This window comes from Cucumis sativus, chromosome 7 (assembly GCF_000004075.3).
Source record: "Cucumis sativus cultivar 9930 chromosome 7, Cucumber_9930_V3, whole genome shotgun sequence".
NCBI classification, from domain to species: Eukaryota; Viridiplantae; Streptophyta; class Magnoliopsida; order Cucurbitales; family Cucurbitaceae; genus Cucumis; species Cucumis sativus.
This window is the reverse complement of record NC_026661.2, coordinates 2347259-2368387: the sequence shown is the minus strand read 5'-3', so window position 1 is coordinate 2368387 and position 21129 is coordinate 2347259. Positions and strand designations below refer to the sequence as shown.

Sequence of the window (21129 nt, the reverse complement as noted above, 5' to 3'; positions counted from 1 at the left end):
CATGGTGGAGCCATGGCGCAGTTCCTCTACGGCTTGATTTCGAAATGACGATAAGACTCTATTTGACACGGCTCATGGAATGTCGTTTTTGGAAGTATGTAGGCAGAAGGCGAAAAGATAGCAAAAAATTATGTAGGCAGAAGGCGAAAAGATAGCAAAAATTATGTAGGCAGAAGGCGAAAAGATAGCAACAATTATGTAGGCAGAAGGCAAAAGGATAGCAAAAATTGCTACCATTAATATAATTACCTTTATTTAAAGTATTATCTTCTTATTTAATAAGTCTAATAAAATAATAAATCCAAAAAAAGATAAAACAGTAGATAATGCACACAAAAAATATATTTAAATAAAACCAACGTGGAATACACAAATATCAATCCATCCCCATCTTCATTGAAACTCAAATACATTTGCATAATGAAATCCCACATATGTATATATATATATATCAAACATTAGTTTACAAACTCAACCTCCCAAGACATTCCAAGAAAATAAAAAATATAAAAAAAAAAAAAAAAAAAAAAAAAAAAAACCTTCACAATTGCTTTCTTAATATTACCTCCAACAATCCACACTTCCATTCACACAATTTTTCCATTAAAAAGAAAAAAGAACAGTTATTAATTAAATTGACCCTTGCATGCATACACAACATTAGAAGAGATTATTGTTTATGGGTAAATCTCTACAAGAGATCTCACACCCATAATGGGAAAGATCTTGTAGCTCCCAAATCCAGCTTCTTTAATTAATTTAGCCCACTCTTTTTCTTCCCTTTCTTTTCCACCAACTAATGTCATCATCAACATGTCGAACAACAATTGAGTTTCCATTGAGTCCTTTTTATAATTCCCAAACAGTACAATATCAATTACCATCACTTTTCCTTTGTTACCATTGCTTCTAATGGCTGCTTTGCAGTTCTTCAGAATCTCCACACATTCTTCATCACTCCAATCATGTAATATCCACTGTTTTTATGTCACACTTCAAATTATATTATATTTTATCACAATACATAATGACTATATTTCATAATTAGCTCATACAAAAGGAAAAAAAATGTGTATAAGATATATGAAATTGTTAATTTCTGAAAAACTAAGATAAAGATAAAGATAAAGATACAAGTATAAAATATCAAACTAATAATATAAAGATAAGGAAATATGATTTCATGATATATTTCTTTTAAATTTACAATTATCTTATAAGTAAATTGTGGGAATGCAACGGAAAAGAATAATAACAATTGGGTTAGTTTACCTTTAAGAGAAGCACATCAGCAGGAGGAATACGTTTAAACATGTCTCCTTCAACATAATTGAGGTTTGGTTGATCTCCCCTCAAATGAGCCACTACCTGGGGAAGATCAAACACAGTGCATTCCATTTGTGGAAAAGCTTGTGAAATGGCTTTGGCCATTGTTCCAGTCCCACCACCAACATCAACCAATGACTTAACTCCTTCAAAAACACTTTTATGTTTCCCCAATAATACACTGTTCACCAACCTCGCATCACTCGCCATGCCTGCATTAAAAACCTCCCCTTCTTTTGGCTTATTCCTCATGTACTTCCAGAAGGCACTCCGTGTGCTGTCTCGAATGGCGTTTGGTCGTCAGTCTGGAACCAGATTGAGAGGAACTGCCATGGATCTGTGAGGGCTGGCTGGAGCATGGAAAGTAGGAAAGGAGATACAGCACAAGGATTGTCTTTAAGGAGAAGGCGAGATGAATTGGTAAGAATATATCCTTCTTCTTGTTGAACAAAGAAACCAGAGTGAGTTAGTAAACGCATCAAACGGTATATGAATTGGGTTTTATTAGGATGAAGTTGGAGAGATGAAACAAGAAGAGAGAGAGGCATAGGGTTGGGTCCATGGCTATGGATGGCGTCTGGAATTCCAAGTTGGATTGCACATTTGAGAGACATTGAGTTTATGAAGTTGAAGATGTGATTCCATATGTGGGATTGAGCTTCTAACAACTCATCCCCTCCCATTGCCAACATATTTCCACCCTCCATATTCATATTCAGAACAAAAAGAGAGAAATAATTGTCCAAATTAAACACTTTGGTGGTGTGTCCAATTGTGATATAGATCATTTCTTCCACTTATATATATATGCATATCCTCCATTACCCTGGATACAATAAAACAGAGGGAAAAAAAAGCAATGAAAGAAAAAATGAAAGAGTGGGGCCTCTAATTAATTTAACGAGGATGTGTATTTATGTGTATAGAAGCAATCAGCCACACTAAGTACTATTTCATACAAGTTAGAATGGGTGATGCCCCTCACTTCATAGTTTTGTTTTTAATTTTTGTGAGGGTAGACATTTATTGGTACGGTCCCCAATCACCTAGCTACATGTTGGAAAGAAATTCTGGAGGTTGAGGAAATTTGGAGAATGAGAATTGAAGAAAGAGACTGGTATTATGAGTGGACACTTCTAAATTTTGGTTGATACAAAGTGGCAGGGCATCCATCCTTTTTGTACTAGTTGACAACCCTCCGTCTACGACTAGAATTTTGCCAGCACATGTTGGATCTAAAATGCTTATAAATGTCACTCTGGAATGTTCTCTACAATGGCATTATCTTACGTTTAGTTAAGAGATAATTTAAATAATAACAAAATGAACAAAAGTATTTAATTATATAAGCATAGAAAAATAACATCGCTAGCCAGAACTAATAGACATTGATAAACTACTACCATCTATCATTGATATATATATGAGATAAATACTGATAGATGACTATGAGTATCTATCATTGTTTATCACTAATAAACTATAAATTTTGGTTATATTAGTGTAACGCACGAGATTAGGAGGGAGACATGAATGAATCGGTATCACATCTGAATGAGAGTGATATTGAGAACATGAAAGTAATGTTAAGAAAAACTTAAAAGAATTAAAAGTTAATACCTATTCCAACAAGGTGTACATTCCTTTTCAGTGGCTTGATCATAGGAACTTCAAAGTTAAGGGAGCTTAGCTTTGAGCAATTCTATGTTACATGCTAAAAGGATTTGTGTTAGTTGGTTTTTGTGGAGAGAACTTCCACTCTAATAAGCTTTTAAAGATAGTAAGAATGATGTGACCTAGGAGATGCAGGATGTCGGAGATCAGAATTCCAAATCCTAATCCGAATTCTAGGCTTAGAGTATTACAATTAATAAACAATTTGAGCTAATTTGTAATTTAAAACATTTTTCTTTAAAATAATTAGACACTTATGTAATTTTGGTTTCTATATATACCAAAAACATAAATATTTAACTTCTAACATAAATATTTAACTTCTAAGTATTAATTATTTTACATTTCTAATCACAAACAATAATTATTTCAAATATATAATTAAATTTCATATATTTAAGGATTCTTTTAAAAAATATAACAAAGTGCGAAAATATTTATACTGTATAGAACAATTTTAAAAAAGAAAAAAATAAATAGGCTGACAATGTGAAATAACAAAAATATCCCTGCAATTAATTGGTCACACGCGCGTACGAAAATGGTTTTGTATTCTGTCTAGACAATCTTGTATTCAATTTAAACGATATCGTAGCATGTCTAAATGATCTTGTACCATTGTACCTAGTTTAAACGATCTTGTACTCAGTCTAAACGATCTCGTAACAAGTTTAAATTATCTCATATACCAAGTCTAAACGATCTTGTACCCACTTTAAACAATCTTATATCAAATCTAAATGATCTTGTATCAAGTCTAAACGATCTTATACTAATAATCTAAACGATCTATTAGTGACAGTGATCTATCTTTGTTTATCTGGGTTAGACAACTTACCGTTTAGATATTAGTATACGATCGTTTAAATCTTGTACCAACATCGTTTAAATTGATCTTGTACCAAGAAAAAAAAATGAGAAATGAAGAAGAAGGGAAAAAATTCTTGACGAAGACATAAAGAAATTAGTAAATATTTACATAAAGAATCATAAATTGTAAACGGAAGAAGTAATAATACGAATAGAAGATGAATAAATAAGAAAGAGAGAAAATGTAAAAGTAAAAAATAATCCACACTATTGAAAGACAAACCTGAAATTTACGAAAATATTATAAATTTTTTTATTTTGTTACATGCACGGTAATATTTTGATGTTTTATTATATTTATAAAAATTAATCTATATTTAATATTCATATCCAATTAAACAATATCCATCACGTGATCAAAATAGAAAATCCACACACCCTAATTAATTCTCTCAAAATACTCTTTTCTTGTCGCCACTGAAGTAGCAACTAATATATATTTTGAATCTAACACACTTCTTTTAATTCATATATGTTAATTTTCCATATCTCATATCATATAGTTGCAAGCAATTTGAGAATAATTACTTTGGCAAAAGGTACGTATTTTTAGTTTTCATGTTTCATTTGCTTGTACAAATTTAGCTTTCATGCTTCAATATTACTTTTATTAATTTATATATATATAGGACTATTCAGTTACATGTACATCATTCTAGATTTAATTCAAAATTTTAGTGGAGAGATATTATTAAAAAAATTAGTAAGATCATCATCAAATTCTCGCATATAACAACTTTGTTATTATCTATCTTATTAAGAATTCTATTTCTTACACACCAATCTTTCCGTAATTACTTTTATGTATAATATCTTTCTGGATTACTACGGAAAGACCAGAAAGATATTATACATAAAAGTAATTACGGAAAGATCGTTGTGTAAGAACTAGAATTCTTAATAAGATAGATAATAACAAAGTTGTTATATACGAGAATTTGATGATATGAAATCTAGCTTGTAGAGGACATGACGGTGATGAGTTAAATTAATTTTTTTCAATTGTTTGCTTATAAATAATTTCTTTATATATCCATTTTTGAGTAAAACTCTCCCCAACAAAAGTTTTAGTGCTTTAGTTTTCCTTCGTTTGCTCTATAAATATTGTGTATGCCATGTTACTAAACACAATTCAATTAAATTCTTCAATCTGTTTGGTTTGTTTTGTTTGTTCATAGGAGAAAGGCAAAACAAACAAAGCTAAATTCTGTGTGTAATCAATTCGGATTTTGATTTTTTTTTTTAAGTTTTATCCAAATAATAATTTAGTCTATGTTTTTCGACTAATGTGAATAATGCTATATATTTCCACACATATGATGGGTCATCAAAACGTCAGTGGGTACTACATGACTGGAGGGATGAAGAATGTGTGAAAATTTGGAAGAAATGCCAAAGAAGCAATCAATGGGAATGAGAAGAAAGGAAAAGTAAAGGTAATGGGTATGGTGGTGGGCAATAACAAAACAGATGATTCCATTGAAACTCAACTGTTCTTTGATATGATGGTGATATGCTAATGGTTTGTGGAAAAGAGAGAGATGTGAAAAAGAATGGACTCGTCTTATTAAAGAAGCTGGATTTAGTGGCTACAACATATTTCCAATTTTGGGTTTAAGGTCGATCTCTTATTGAAATTTATCCTTAACAATTAATTACATACATCTTATGTAAGTTCAGATCAAATTTATTATTGTTATTGTGGTAAAATAAAAGCTATGTTTAGAGCTAATTGTGTTGTAAGGTGAAAATTGAAAACATTTTTTTATTAAGGAAAAAATTAAATTCAAATTAATTAAGTATATAGTACAATTTTAAAAAATTTGTTAAATTCTATCAATGATATAAGTCTATCACTGATAGACCATGTTGTAAATATTAGTCTATTACTGATATATCATATAAAATCTATCAGCGATACAAGTCTATCAATGATAATTGTTATATTTGTAATTTTTTTAAAATATTGTTATATCCTTAATTATTATTACTAAAATATTCCTTCATTTCAGTTTCCCTTTACCTTTAAAGTATGCCATGACTTTTAAACCATTGGCCAAACATGGGCTTGGCATCATGCCAAACCCACCTTATGCCAAGCCCCATAAGAGTAAAGAGGGGGAAAATGAGTTATTTGTACCAGCGGTTGCATTAGAATGGCCATTTCATTTCATTATAAACTGAATGAAACCTAATAATATCCTCACACAAGAAGACTCTTTATTTTACAAACTTAGATGAAAACTGAAAAACATAAGAGCATCCTCCACACAAGATGCTAAGACTGATCTAAATGCAGTTAAACGACAACGACAAGGACGAGGATGACAATGCATAACACCTGGTCAGTTCTACATTCCATAACAATCTTCTTTCCCTTTCATAAATACAGAAGAGGGGGTGAAGAAGCCAAACTCTACCAATCAGTAAAGGGATTGAATGCTCAAACTTCATTTCCTTGGGGTATAACAATCTGAATTTGAAGTATGTCACTTCATTCTTGAGATCTTGTCACCTTGGTGGGTATCTGTTCATCTTCCACGACTATGAAATCTAAAAAGTACAAATAAAAGTTATGATGACGAATTACAATTCCAGAAAGATAAAAGATGGGTGCTGAGCAGCGTGGCTTGTGATTCAAATGTAAACCATCTTCATCCTTGGAAAAGTATCCAACTTCAGAATGAATCTGTTTGAGCACAATTTGTTGCCAACCATAAAAATCAGTGAGAACACAAATTGACACCATCCGTGAAGAAATATGAATGAAAGCATTATTTACTAGAGGAAGTCTATCATATGAACAAAAGCAAGTTCAATATTTTTGTTTGAGTCTAACCAATCAGCCCAGTGAAAACTTTTTCAGTACGACTGCAAGGTGGGGGATCAAATCACCCACCACTAAGGAGAAGGTCATGTCAATATCAACTAAGCTAACCTTAGTTTGGCTTATGTAAGCAAGTTCATGTGTGTCTGTGTGATGGGGAAGAAGGGTGCATTTATTAATCAAATGTCGAAGGATAAAAAAGGCGGCCTAATTCTATAGGTAAAATTCAACGGCCAACACATTTACAAAATTTTAGCACGACAAACAATCAAATTCTCTAGAACTCAAGAACCCAGTTGTACAGCCTATAGAATAGAGCATCAAGTAAGCATGTGGAATCATAAAATTTTATCAGGAACATCTGTTTTGAAGGTTTGACCTATTGGAAATGCATAATTCATCACATCATTTCTTCAAAATCCATAATTTTCAACTATGAAAATGTAAAGCCCACAAAGAGAATGTCCAATACACGATCTAAATCAAGCATCTCACACAAACACATCATCTCGTTCTCAAACTTCTTCAAATCCATGTTACATATACTAGAACTCCCAAATCTATATGAAGCACCCCTTGATTAAAAAAAAATGTCACAAGCCAGTGACACGACCCGAGGAAAACAATTAAACACAAGTCCAAAAGTTGAACCTCTTCATGCTCATAGAACATTCTGCATTCTAAAAAAGGTTTGTAATCAAAGAAAAACAACTTAGGCAGCCAATGTTCTTCTTTCCTAAGAGAACCTTACACGTTAATGGCCAACACTCAACAGTCGAAAAACAGGAAACATAAGGAGCCATCTGCTCTATGATTTATTCATGAGATTAAATAGTTTGATTCAATCCGCACAGCTCTTCAGAATCAAGAGAATCTCATAAAAATAAAAAAAAAATAAAAACCCATAAACAAGAGCATCTCACTATCTTGGTAAAAAGGTAATAAGGCAATTACAATTTCCATACCTAAAATCCAATGCCAAAATTAGCTACATGGTTGTATCAATGATCCTAATTCATTGAGACAGAAGGATCCGTCTACTTTGTAATCATGGGATTAAAGCGATTCATCTCAAAGCCAACAAACATGAAGGGAGTGTCGTATGAATCAAAAAGCCATAGCCAAAGGCCCAACAGCATCTAGTGTCATGATAAAAGTGCACTCAAATAAGGCAATTCCATACCATACCTAAAATCCAGTGCCTGTATTAACCAAGCCTTTGTGTATCAAATTATCAATAATCCCAATTCATTGAGACAAAAGGATCCATCTAATCTATAATCATGAGAGAACATCACAGAGAAACTCTCCTAAAAAGCCATAGCCAGCAGCCCGGCAGAATCTCGGTGACATGGTAAAAGGGCATCCAAAGAAGGCAATTCTATACCCAAAATGCAGGGCCAAAATAGTTCATTTTTAAGTACGATTAACTACACGTTTATGCTCCACAATCCCAATTAATTAACCACGACATAGAATTTAAAAAGAGCAAGTACTTGACAGAAACATACCATCCACTAGAACTCGGCCGATTCCCACTGGATCTTGGCCGATTCACCATCGCCCCCAGATCTGCCTCACCCACCTCTTTCATCCTCTCATACCCACCACCGGATTTCGGCCGCCCATCTTCACCGTACCGGCCCGAAGACCCATAATTCCCGTACTGCCTCTGGTTCCCTTCCCTAGATCGGATCCCAACGTTCACAGGTCTCTCCTCCTTCCCGACGAACCCCGCCCGAAGATGAGGGGGCACAAATTTCTCCGGCTTATGCAACGTCACAACCGGAGGGGTAATCTCCCTGTCCTTCTCCAACACCGGAATCGGAGAGGGAGCGATCGCACCGGTACCGGTCCGACCGAGAGGGCGAAGAGAGATCGAATCGGAATCGGATTGCGGACGAGGGTGATCCGGAACAGGACGATGATCGGCGGATGAAGGTCGAGACTGGGGTTGAGGGGAAAGGGGTTGAGGCGAGGTAATGGGTCTGGGGGTGGGACGGGTCAGGACAAGCATGCGGCCATGGGACTTGTTAGGGGAAGAAATGGAAGAATAAGTTGCAGTGGCGAAAGAGGAGGAAGAAGAAGAAGATGGGTTTTTATTAGAGGATGGATTGTTGCCAGTTTTGGAATTGGAGGAGAGATTCTTGTCGTAGATGTGATTGAAATTGATGGAGGTGTATTTGTTGGTTTTTGCCATCCACCACCACCAATATAGAACTTTGAAGGTTGTTGGGATTTGTTGGTATGATCAGAAACAAAGGAATTAAGAAGCTTTTTGAGAGGATCTAAAGGAGGAAGAAGAAGAAGAAGAAGAAGGAGAATGAAAGAGATCTTTATAATTGAAGCGAAAATGGATTGCTTGGCAATGGGGAGATTGTTGAAGACTTCACCGTTTTGAGGTGTCGTCAAAGGAAGATCATAGATTCAACTTTAAAGCCAATTTGGATATAGTGATTAAGCCATGGGATTGAAGGAAACAAAAATACTATTTTTGAGATTTCTCTCTCTATATATAAACAATCTTCTTATCTCCTTTTCCACAACTGAATTTAGTACGATTGAACAAACTACTTTACAAGTTTTGTTTGTGGTTGCTAATTGGTTGTCCTATGATCGTTTTACCTCTTTTAATACAATTCAATCCTATGCATTATGCCTAACAAATAGAAACTATACATTTTGTTCCATCCAAATTTGTGAGACTTCACAATGTTTGCATTAGATTAGTTGAAAGGTTGTGTAAAATCTTTTATTATCTCCCAAACTGCTTTCTTGTCTTGGTCTCATCATCTTCAAAACCATAAATGGTTATCTAATTCTTAAATTTTGTATTCATTACATTCTTACATTATAAGTTTTTTAACTTATATTTATCAAACCCTTATAATTTGTATAGTATCGTTCAATTTGTTAATATTTAAGAAAGAAATTGGATGATAAATAATAAGTAATTACCTAAGCTCCAACTTTACACCATAAAAGTTGGACCTAAATTAACATTAAACTTTATAATGGAAGGATTGAGTGTTACACTACAATAAAGTTTTAATTGAATGGTAAATAAGTTGATCTTTATCAATTTTAGGACCAAATAGATGTGAAGTTTTTAGAGAATGTTTGCGATGAGGAGTGGGTTATTATAGTTTTAGATTATTATAATTATGCTATAGTAATTTGTGTCAAGGGTATAGATTATTTTAGTTTTGGTTATAAAAGTATGTATTTGTGGTTTATATTTTTACAATAAATATATAATTGTTTTCTTAACTTCATATGAATCGACAAAATTTAGTTTTCTTTTGCAACACCAGATGTCAAATCATTATTATCAAGGTTTGACATAAGACATTCGGCTTTTTTAAGTGCCAAAGCTTCATATGTGTTTGCTGATTAGAAAATAGAAAAAGATTTCTTGTTCTGATTTTTAGTATAATAGATAGTTATTTTTTATAGTAATACGGAATTATCATATAAAATGCTTTTATTTTTGTCAATTTAGTTCCTCGTTCAATTGACTTCTAATTATCATATATAATTACTATATATTCTTTTTCACATAACTTATAACTTTTAATAAAATTACAAAATAAAATATTAAGCACCTGACAAACAAATAGAAATCATAAATTACTTTAAAATATCTATTAAAAATTACATGACAATCAAATAAAAATCACAAAACAATCAAACAAAAATCACAAAGTAAACTCTAAACTTACGTACTTAATATCATTTAATTAGAAAGCAATCACATAACTGCACGATTTGTAATTTAACCAAAAATAAAAGTTTGAGCAAACTTTGAAATTTTGTGATTGTTAATTAAGTTGTGGAGACCCAAGTTGAAGCCCAAGATTCAAGCCCATGTTGTTTAAATACTTATGGGCTCATAAGACAATAAAAAAAGGCCGCTGTATCATAAAGAAGCCCAAGTGCAAACAATTTTTAAAATTTACTAATAAATCAATAAAATTGAAAACTCATACATTTGAGTAAAACTTTTCTTCTACTATTTTTTTGTCTAATCATTTCTTCTACTATTTTTTTGTCTAATCATTTCTTCAAAAAAAATGTAATATTTGCAGATGTTTCAATAATTTGTGAATCCAATGGATATGTGTTTTTCTTATTTTTGGTATATTCTTGCCTAATTTTCCATTTACCTTTTATATAATATAAGAGATACATTTTCAAATTAAATAAAATATAATAAACCAAAATATCAAAATATCATATTCGTATTTAAACTTTGAATTTTTTTTATATTTTGTAAATTAATTTTAACAGTTTTACCATTTACAATGTTATTTCTTATTAATATTTAATTTTTATAGTACATTATTAAAAAAAAGTAACAAATTATTCCACAAACCTTCAAGTTAACCTTAACCAATCTCCAAATAATTCATTAGGTCACCCCTCCTCCTAAGGATGTGTATTATTAACATCTAAAATCTTGTCAAAGCTCTAAACTTAACTAACTCAATAGTATATACATCATCTCTATCAAATAAATGTGACAAAAACACATTAACAATGGAAGGATATCATTAACTATACTACATTAACAGTTAAGAAGTTAACATTTTATACCAACTAAGGAAAGCAAATCCTGAGTTCAAATCCCCTTTTTCCAATTTACACTTGAAAGAAAAAGGAAAACAACTAAGACTTTTCCAATTGTTTATCATTTACAAGTTTTGAAGAGAGAGCAGAGCACCTACTAAAGAAACAAAATTTGGGTAAATATAATGTATTGAGAGAGTGCATAATATACATAACATAACACCGTAGACTTTTGGACATTATTATTCTCTCTATATATAATTCTATTCTATCTTTTCTCTCTTTGCGTCAAGCTCTTAGTTGTCACCATTAAGTCCAGCTCATTCCCAACCAATCCCATCATCTCCCTTTAATATATAAATTACCACTTATCTCCTCCTCTCCTTCACTCCTATATCTATTATAACTACTCTCTCCGCCATGGCCTCCGCCGCTCTCCTCCTCCTCCTCCTTCCCTTTGCTCTCTTCTGCCAAACTCTTGCCCAAACTCCGGCTGCACCGGGTCCATCTCCTCCTGGACCCATCAACTTAACCGGCATTTTGTCCGAAGGCGGCCAATTCAGTACCTTCATCCGTTTGCTGAATGAAAGTAGATTAATTACTCAGCTTGATAATCAGCTCAACAATTCTCAAGGGGGAGGATTGACCATTCTTGCTCCAACTGATAATGGCTTCAATTCCCTTAGACCCGGCGCCCTCAACGCCCTTGACGACCAGCAGAAGAGCCAGCTTCTCCTTTACCACGTCTTGCCTAAGGTATATATGTATATATATCTTTAAGATACTCTCGCGCTATGGTTGCATTATCTCAGTCTAATCACACTTTAATTGTAGAAATTTATTCCAAGAATATAACTGTAATATGAGGCTGCAATTCTAAGTATTACTCTATTTTCATTTACGTTTTCTAGCGCATATCTATGGATGCAATAGTTATATAGCAACTTATTGACAAAATAGATTTCAAACTTAACTATATGTTCTCCAAATTAACACCTAGAATTCATCTAGTGAGTAGTTGAAATTTTCCAAACACTCATTTGCTAAATTAAATAAATAACTCTAAATATTACTTTCGGTTTTTGTTTGAAAAATAGTAATCATTCTTGCAAAAAGAAAAAAAGTTTTGAGTTATTTCAAATCTATTTTAGTGAAAATTATTATTCTTTCGAACGAAAATTAGAACTTTGAAATGTCGTGTGATAGTGACTTGAAAGAATATTAAAGTTTAAGTGCCACCACATTATTTTAGGTCACTCTCATACTCGAACACGATTTAAATCTTATAGTTGATCTATCAATATTTTCAAAAAAATTTAGTTTTAACAGTACCAAGAAAAAGTTAATATGCAAGATCTCAACTATTTTTAGAGAATAATAATATGAATTTTTTAATTGAGACTTATCAATTTTTTTATAGAATAGTGAGAAGTGGTTTTTCTTTTCTATTTACTTTAAAAAATGGTCATAGGATGCATAATTTATTTGTTTAATTGTCAACATCCACCGACGTTATTTTTCATGCAATTGAAAGCTATGGTATTCAAAATTTAAAATTTTGGTTTTTTGAATTTTGATGACATACAGTTCTACACTTTGATCGAGCTGCAAACAGTCAGTAATCCAGTGAGGACTCAAGCTGGAGATTGGGGGCTAAATTTCACTGGCCAAGCAAACTCGAACCAAGTCAACGTTTCCACCGGTATTATCACAGCGCCAATCAACAATAAGCTCAGAGAGCAATCTCCATTGTCTATTTTTGTGGTAGACCAAGTTTTATTGCCAGATGCTCTTTTTGGGAACCACACTGCTGCACCTCCTAAAGCTCCAGCTCCAGGGACCGATAAGGCACCTGTCGACGGCGAAACACCGCCAAAATCCGATGCTGCAAAGCCACCAGCTAACGATAAGAGTGCAGTTACCAAAAATGGTGTTGGATTGGGTTTAATTTTGAGTTTTGGTTTGATTGTGATTAGTGTTGTTTCTTAAGATCATTTATGATGATGAGTTGAGTTTGAGGAAAAGTACTATTTGTTCTTTGTGTGCTTTTTCTTGTCATATATGCTTTGATTTTTTAAAAATTTTCTTGTAATTTTAACATTGAATTATTATTTCTTTTCATAATTTATATGCATATAAATTGAAAATAAACCTTCTTCCATTTATTTTATTTATTAACCTTTTTTAGTTTGACTAATCTCAACTTGGAAAATGTTCAACCATTACAATAAGGGCTATTGGCAAATATCAATATCCTAACATGTGGCAATAAATGAGCTATCTACTAATAATACACCACTTTGTTCATTTTTAATTAACCACTTTTCTCATTGTCTTTTTGAAAAATAAAAATTGAATCACGTTGACATATGAGTATTGAAGAACTACATAAATTCAAATAATTAAAAAAAAAAAATTGGAGTTAGATAGTGACTCTCTATGCAAGCAAGACGTATTTTTCTAGATCTTCTAAATGATCGAATCATATGAATTCTTAAGCTAAAGGTAAGACGTTTGAGTTAGAGCGGTTTTATAGTTGGATGAGCTAGCTTTCTAGTTTCATTTTCCAAAAAATATTATATCAAATGATTTAGTTAATTTTCACTCTAAAAAGTGTATCGAGTAGGTTGATAGAATGATCCATGTCAAGGTCGTAAAGTGTCGAATCTAAATTTCATAAAACATTGATGGTTGTTTCTTCTATTTGCTTTTTTAGAAGAAAGCAAGTTATTGAGACTCTAGGAGTATCGACAAAGTTCCATAATTTGGTTCACTTGACCTTTCAATATCCGATTGTAATACAATTTGTAACTAAGAATATAAGTAAATTGATGGTTAAAATAACATAACTCAATTGACGTAAAACATATATTATATATCAAACTTGAAGTTAGAACTCTTTTTTCTTTTTTATTTTGTTCTCTTTTTGTTGACAAATGTGACGAATCAAACATCTAGCTTCGAGATTAAAATAGTGCAAACATTATATCAATTAAGTACGAATAGAGGTGGAGGATTTGCACCACGAACTCTTTTGATCTTCAACATACAATGATGTTAGCTGAACTAAGTTTTTGTCCGACCAATTTATAGCTTGTTTAATTTAAGATTTGATTATTGAATTCTCAACATTGGATAAGACTTTATTCAAAATGGAAAATAATTGGAAGATCGATGGGACTGAATTAAAAAAAAAAGGAATTAAAAGAATAGGAAGTCACATGGTATAGCACATGCAATGAAGTATGAGTGGAAGCAAATGACAAACAATTAGAGACGAAATGTGTTCTTATATGGAACCACCACTTTTGCTCTGCTCTGCTCTTTCTAATCCTTTTATTTACATCTTCATCTACCTGCTTCTTTTGACTTCTTTCATATAATCAGTTAATCAATGAATCAATTATAAGTTTAAATCTTCGTTAAGTCTCCACAACATGTGAAAATAAATTGTGATTGAGTAGAGTAAGATATATCACAGCTAAAATAGACCCCTTCTTTGTTGGGACAAAACCTCCCAATTAGCAACCACATAGGTCTTCCACCTAATTGTAGAGTCCAAAGAAACTCAACCATCAAATCAAGTAAATTCAATGGCTCAAAATTCACCTCTAACGACATCCTAAACTATGTACAAAATTTAAAAATAACCAAAAGTATAAAATCAAAACAAACTTAACCTAACAAAAATTGACAAAAATGAAAAAGTTATTCAAATCCACTATTGTACTTAAAATATAAATATATATTATTTGATCTCCGCCGACGTTGTGACAAACAATGGATGAAATTAATTAATTTAATTTGATTGAAGAGAAATGAATTGATATATACAACAGTGTCTCCAACCAACCATTAATTGAATCATTTCGTGGTTTAATATAGGGTGTTACAAATATTTAATTTTTGGACATTAATATACGCATTTTTCCCCTCTTATCTTTACAATTAATAATTAAGATTTAATAGAGAGTTTGAATAATCAAAATTTTAATTATTTTTAGAGTGTTTTTATAATGGGTGTGGAAGTGGAAGAGCCATAAGTGCTTATCAGTTTCAATGTATAATATAATGACATCTTGACACGTTCTTCAAACAAATACCAATTCTACCAATTATTATTTTAATCCCCACTTTTCTTTTCTCTTTTTTCTCTCTTTGGTAAGATGCTTTACTTTGAATTTTGTCCAATGCCAAATTTTCATTCCTATTCTAATCTATATATAAACACACACTACTGTACTTCTTAACTTTTGAGTTTCTCTCTCTCCCAAAAAATTAATTAACTTTTGAGATAAGTTTGAATTATATTCCTTGAATTTCTTTTTAATAAAGAATAAAAATGGATGCGATCTCTGTAGTACAAGTATTAGAAGGCAGTGATTTGGAAGATGGCTGGAAATAATTTTAAAAAGTATCGATTAAAGTCTTTCTCGATGGAAAATTGTCTAAAAACCTATTAAAGATTTCATGTTATCAAAATAGCACTCTTTTTTTAAAAGTCGTTCAACTAGTTTTTTTAGTTTTTTCGCTCAAGATCTAACATCTTTTCAAATGTTATCAATTGTTTTGAGAAATCTCGAAAAATCTTCGAGTAGTATTAACACCGAGATTCTACCCGTTTTTCCATAAAAAATGAAAGCTTTAGATGAAGTTAAGAAGTTAACTTTTAGACAAAATCTCGGTCTTTATCTCGGGTGAGTAACAACAAAAAAAAAGAAAAGTAGTTTGGCAATTTTTCAAAAAAAGAAATCTATTTTGTTGAAGTGAAATCAGACAATTTTCCTTTTCTCAACCAATCTTCTGCAAATAATATTTTTCCAATCCTTTTGTTTCCTCATCTAATTAGATTGGAATTTGGGAATGGACGCTTGGAATAAGAAATATTTGAAGAAGATCACCAACCTAAAAGATTAGGTAAGATTATTTGTGTTATTTGAGGAATTAGTGAATTAGGGATTTGGATTAAGAATAGAGAATTTAAAAAACAAAGTTTACCTACCTATAATATTTGGAAAAAAATATTTGGGAATAGTAACAAAATAAAAGTATTTGGCCCTAATCAAGATTTGGCTTTAAATTGATGATTGGAATGCTTTGTTAAAATATTTAAACTTTTGTTTGGTTTCTAATCATGACCATTAGCACAATTGGCTAAAAAGATTGTTATCTTATTCTAAAAAGGTTTTATTTATAAGAGAGAGAAGTTTTTTTAAAGAAAATAATTTTGCTCAATAATTTCTTCTTATTAAGGAAAATCACTCCATCAATGTTTAATTTCAAAATTCAAGGGTAAGATTGAAGCTTCAAACACAATTTAAACACTTAGGTTAAACCCAAAATATTAGTTTTTGTCACTGTATAAAGTTTATCCAAGGCTTGGGACATGGTAATTAATTCATACATGTAGGAAACAGAAATTAAAGATAGATTTCAATAATTAAAAATTGGAAAAAAGAAAAAGAAAACAAAGATACAAAAAGAGTAGATGCCAGTTGGTTTGAATTTGGATTTATTAAGAAAGTAAATCAGAGAGAGAATATTAAGAATCAAGCCAACTGCTGTGGTCCATATAACAATAGTTGCAATTGATAACTATTAATAGCTGTTGAAACCCCTCGATATTTCAATCTCCATCTAAAATCCACTTTATAAAGAAATAATAAATCAATTCCAACCACTATTTGGATCACTTGATTGACACCCATAACAGATAAGAACCTTGTGAGCAAATTTCTAGTTGTCTATACAGAAGAAAGAAGTATGTAGTGTACTACCATAGTAGTACAATTTTTTCTAGAAGCACATTGAAATTAGTGCACATACTAAATTAGTAAATTACTACATAACAAATTAGTTTACATGGGGGGTTGTATGAAAAGAGTAATAATGCCAGCCCCAGTAGTGTTAAGATTAAAATAATGGTACTATCTAGCTCAAAAAAATGAAACAGGTAACTATAGCACAGACTAAATTATCATGTATCAAATTCATTTACTTACAGAGTTCAAATTGAATCAATCCAAGAATCAAAATCATCCTTGGCAATGGAGTTGGTTCCAGAATGGAGTGAAAGAGATTGGATATGAGTGTTGATAGGCTTTTCTATATGGGATGTTAGATAGGATGTATCTTGAAGCAATTCATCCAACGCATCATCAAGTTCTGAAGCAATGGGTGGCTTCTTTGTTGAATATGGACCTTTATTTGGAAGGTGAAAAGAAGGTTTAGACACTTCATCTATGCGGGACGAGCTACTTGCAGCGGTGGTGCCCAGGTCTATTGTATCACTGAATGAGTTCAGAAGCATATCCAATTCGGCTTCTGCAGTTGTTGCTTCAAGCTTCGTGAGTTTTTTGTTTGAATTTTCAGTTGTGAACTTTGTGTTAGCTTGGTCTGTGTACTTTGGATCCTTAGTTTGGCTGGATATTTCCAACTCAATTGGACAGGCATTATATTGGACCTGATTTGACAAAGTTGGTGATGGATTGAAGGTTGGATCTTGCTGGTTACTTCCAAAGTAGCTAGATGAAGAAGCAACGATCGCATCCTGAACTCTGTCTTCGACATTTCCTTTCTCAGTGACTGATGAATCAATATTTCTTTCTGCCTCTTGACACTCAGATGGTTGCATCTGTAGCAATGAAAAAATAATAGTATCAACAAGCAAACTTCAGAGCAATTTGACTTTCAAGGATAACATCCAAACTTCTAAATTTGAAGGAAGAAGAGCATTTTTAAATGAGGATTTAAGAAGCAACCAATTCAACTGAGGCATTTAAAGTTCACTCCAAACAAAAATTTATAGTTTATCCAAGAGTGAAACGTCAGACATACCAGTTCTGATGGTAATATATCCTCCTCAATAAAGAGCCTTTGTGCTACGTTTAATTTCTGTAGTTGATCTGCTAACATATGCAGATTTAATGAAAGAAATGATGCCTGCAAAAATGAAGAAAAAAATCCAGTTTCCATAAAAAGGTGGAACAGACCTATGAAATGTTATGATAAGAAAAAGAGAGAAATGGCTGAATTTTAAAAGTATATTCTAGGCTATCAGAATTTTATTTTTGATAGAAATTGCTTGTAGGAATAAAAGGACAAACAAAAAAAACAAGCCCAGAAGAAACCCTCTAAAGGAAGGTTTCCAACTTAGTAACATGCTACCTATAAAATAATTACAAAAAGTATTTGAAACTGAAACCAGAAGAGAAACATGAAACCTTACCAAGGACCAAATATTGGTCACTCCACAACTCTAAAGATTAGGAGCTTAGTACATAGTTAGAATACGCCCGATCTGTCCCCGAGGTAGAGTCAGAGTGTAGCACTTGGTGACCCCCCCCCCCAAAAAAAAAAAACCGACAATAAGGTACACACCCCCAGCAAACAATAAAAAGTAACTTCCCCTTGAAGAAACATGGAGGAGGAGCTCCTTGATCAACTCCTAAACATCCCTCTAGCAAGCTAACACGACATGGCCCACAGGAATTGTAGTCCAGTAAACAGATACATTGAAAAATTATCAAAAGAAGATTATACTAACAATTGTCAAGGAAGGGAACAAATAATCATGCAAATTTCTTTTGGTCCCATCGAACAGCTGAAATAACATGTAAAACAAACTCCAAATGGCTGTAAGGAATTGATATTTGGTTCACCAATCTTGACCGGATCACAATTTCATTTTACTGGACTGAATACTTTTTCGGGCTTTATGGCCTCTGAGGCCATGTTTGATAGCATTGGGTTCCATCTCAAACCCAATTAGTCATAAAAGGAGTAGACCATCTATCTTATAAAAAGTTAATCCCCTTGGTTTTTCTAACGTTCTCAACAGTTGTGCTTCAAAGACATGGCAAACATGAGAAGGTGTAAAATGTTATAAGCCTATGCTTCAAAAGTTCTTGAACACAGTATGATTCATATTTAAAATTCTGTGCTCAGGTTCCCCATCATTTTTTAAATGAAACAACTACTTTCAGACCAAATGAAAGAATACAAAGTCAGAACAAAAAAAATAAGGTGATAGTTATGAATAGCACAAAAAATGAAACTATTTACAAAATATATCAAAATTGATTTCAAATGTGCTATAGAGAGTTTAATGAATTTTGCTATATTTTGTAAATAGTTTCAATATCTTGCTATATGTGAAAATGTCCCAAAAGAATAAAGTCAATAAAAACTCCACTTGTGGTCGGGTTCTCCAACATATATGATAGACCATAAATGGTTTTCACTAATCAAAAAGTACTACTTTATATTATTCTCAACACAAAGAAATATTAATAAACGACTGATTACCTCAGGAATTGAAGTGGCTGTTTCATCCACAATGAAACTATCATCTTCAACCCAAGACAAGAGGCCTTCCCCCCTTGCTGCAAGCATAGCAGATCCTCCACCACTCAACTCACCTGTTAGATTATGCATATTAATATCTCTACCAAACTTTTCATTCTTGATATTGATATACTATTATTACTAACACTACTAGTTGAATCTATCAAAACAAAGAAACACAATTCTCTTTTATATGTTCATTGGAGGTCTAACCAACACAGTAAGGATGGTGGAAAATAAATGATTATATCATAATGTACAGAAAAAAACCGAAAATTTAGCTGGCATTAAAACCATAAACAGTTGCCAATTCAACCTTACCTCAGAACATGAATTACAGCAACTCTACAATCAACCAAACTAACTGAGACATATATTTTTCACCAACAACAATAGCACATTCATATATTCATATCAGCAACCATTCCAATGACTCAAAATTCGAAGAAGAAAAAAAAAATAAAAGTGACCTAATTACAACAATTCAAAAGAGAGAAAAAAAAACGCGGACTCACCCGGGAAAACATCATCCAAAGACGGAAAAACATCCGTAGAAGTACACGACTGCATCTGCGATCGAGCCTCGGCAATGAGGTGGCGGTAATCAGCCCCTTTGCTCTTGGGCAAAATAACATCGGGAAGCGGCGCTGGCGTAGCCTCAGCGGTGGAAGTATTTTGGCCGTAACGATCCCAATTTGAAGGAAGATTATCGTTGGGAAGCGGGTTTTTGAGAGATTCATTGGTGGTGCCATTGAAGGGTTTCTGTTTGTGATTGGAATGGTACTTCTTGGTATGGTGTTGAGAGTGAGCTCTCTTAGATTTGGCTAAACTTTTTGCATCCATTTGCAAATTGATGCGGCTCGTCTGTTGGGAAGTTTTGAGAGTACCGATCGTAAAAGATGGAAGGGTTTCTGGAAAGAAATTGGAATTTTTGTTAACGAATGAAAATTTGTTATCACAAGTAAGGGATTATCGGATTTAATAGAGAATTAAAAATAAACGTATAATGTCCCAAAATTAAAATCTAAATAGGAATATCAATTTATATAAATTTCCATAAATATATGGAAACACCAAAATATTTTTCTTTTTCTTCCCTGCATTTGATAATTTCCTTTCTCTATTGAAAATTTTTCTTTCGACAAATTTGCCTCCTACTTACCAACGATCAAACTCCACTAAAAAGTATACATAAGTTTAAAAATATTTTTTGTTAAGGTAAATTTTGGTAAGCATCCTAACCAGCAAGTTTCATTCAACATAATATGTTTTATTTTGTTTCGTCAAAAAAGCTCCAGATTTGTCCTCATTTTCGCCTTTTTTTTTTCATTTTACATTTTTTTCTTTCTTTTTTTATTTTAGAAAATTCTTAAAAATGGAAGAACTGGTAAACTATTTACGGTTCATACTAAAATTTTAATTCGAGTCCAAAATGTATAACCAAAATTTTGACCCAACTTCAAATATTTTTTTTTCTAGGATGTAAGTACTTTTCATTTTCTTCCATTTATGTAAAT

General features: G+C 32.3%; 4 protein-coding genes across 4 annotated transcripts; 1 reads left to right on the top strand and 3 right to left on the bottom strand.

Moving 5' to 3' along the window:
• Window positions 1–366: 366 nt before the first annotated feature.
• On the bottom strand, window positions 367–2304 carry LOC101213391 (trans-resveratrol di-O-methyltransferase). Its single transcript, XM_004151041.3, is given in 3 exon segments — window positions 367–977; window positions 1273–1595; window positions 1598–2304. Coding segments are annotated over 3 exon segments (1140 nt in total). The 5' UTR covers window positions 2115–2304; the 3' UTR covers window positions 367–677.
• Window positions 2305–6016: 3712 nt separating this feature from the next.
• Window positions 6017–9273, bottom strand: LOC101206223. The gene is made up of 2 exons (XM_004144470.3): window positions 8209–9273; window positions 6017–6559 (listed from the first exon to the last, which is right to left on the bottom strand). Coding segments are annotated over exons 1-2 (690 nt in total). The 5' UTR covers window positions 8898–9273; the 3' UTR covers window positions 6017–6558.
• A 2312-nt stretch (window positions 9274–11585) lies between these two features.
• Window positions 11586–13390, top strand: LOC101206457 (fasciclin-like arabinogalactan protein 13). The gene is made up of 2 exons (XM_004144471.3): window positions 11586–12022; window positions 12854–13390. Exons 1-2 carry the CDS (start codon window positions 11687–11689, stop codon window positions 13253–13255), a joined length of 738 nt encoding a protein of 245 aa, XP_004144519.1. The 5' UTR covers window positions 11586–11686; the 3' UTR covers window positions 13256–13390.
• Window positions 13391–16988: 3598 nt separating this feature from the next.
• On the bottom strand, window positions 16989–20589 carry LOC101207751. The gene is made up of 4 exons (XM_011660383.2): window positions 20128–20589; window positions 19574–19686; window positions 18104–18208; window positions 16989–17900 (listed from the first exon to the last, which is right to left on the bottom strand). The coding sequence occupies exons 1-4, from the start codon at window positions 20453–20455 to the stop codon at window positions 17274–17276; spliced, it is 1173 nt and encodes a 390-aa protein (XP_011658685.1). The 5' UTR covers window positions 20456–20589; the 3' UTR covers window positions 16989–17273.
• Window positions 20590–21129: the final 540 nt, after the last annotated feature.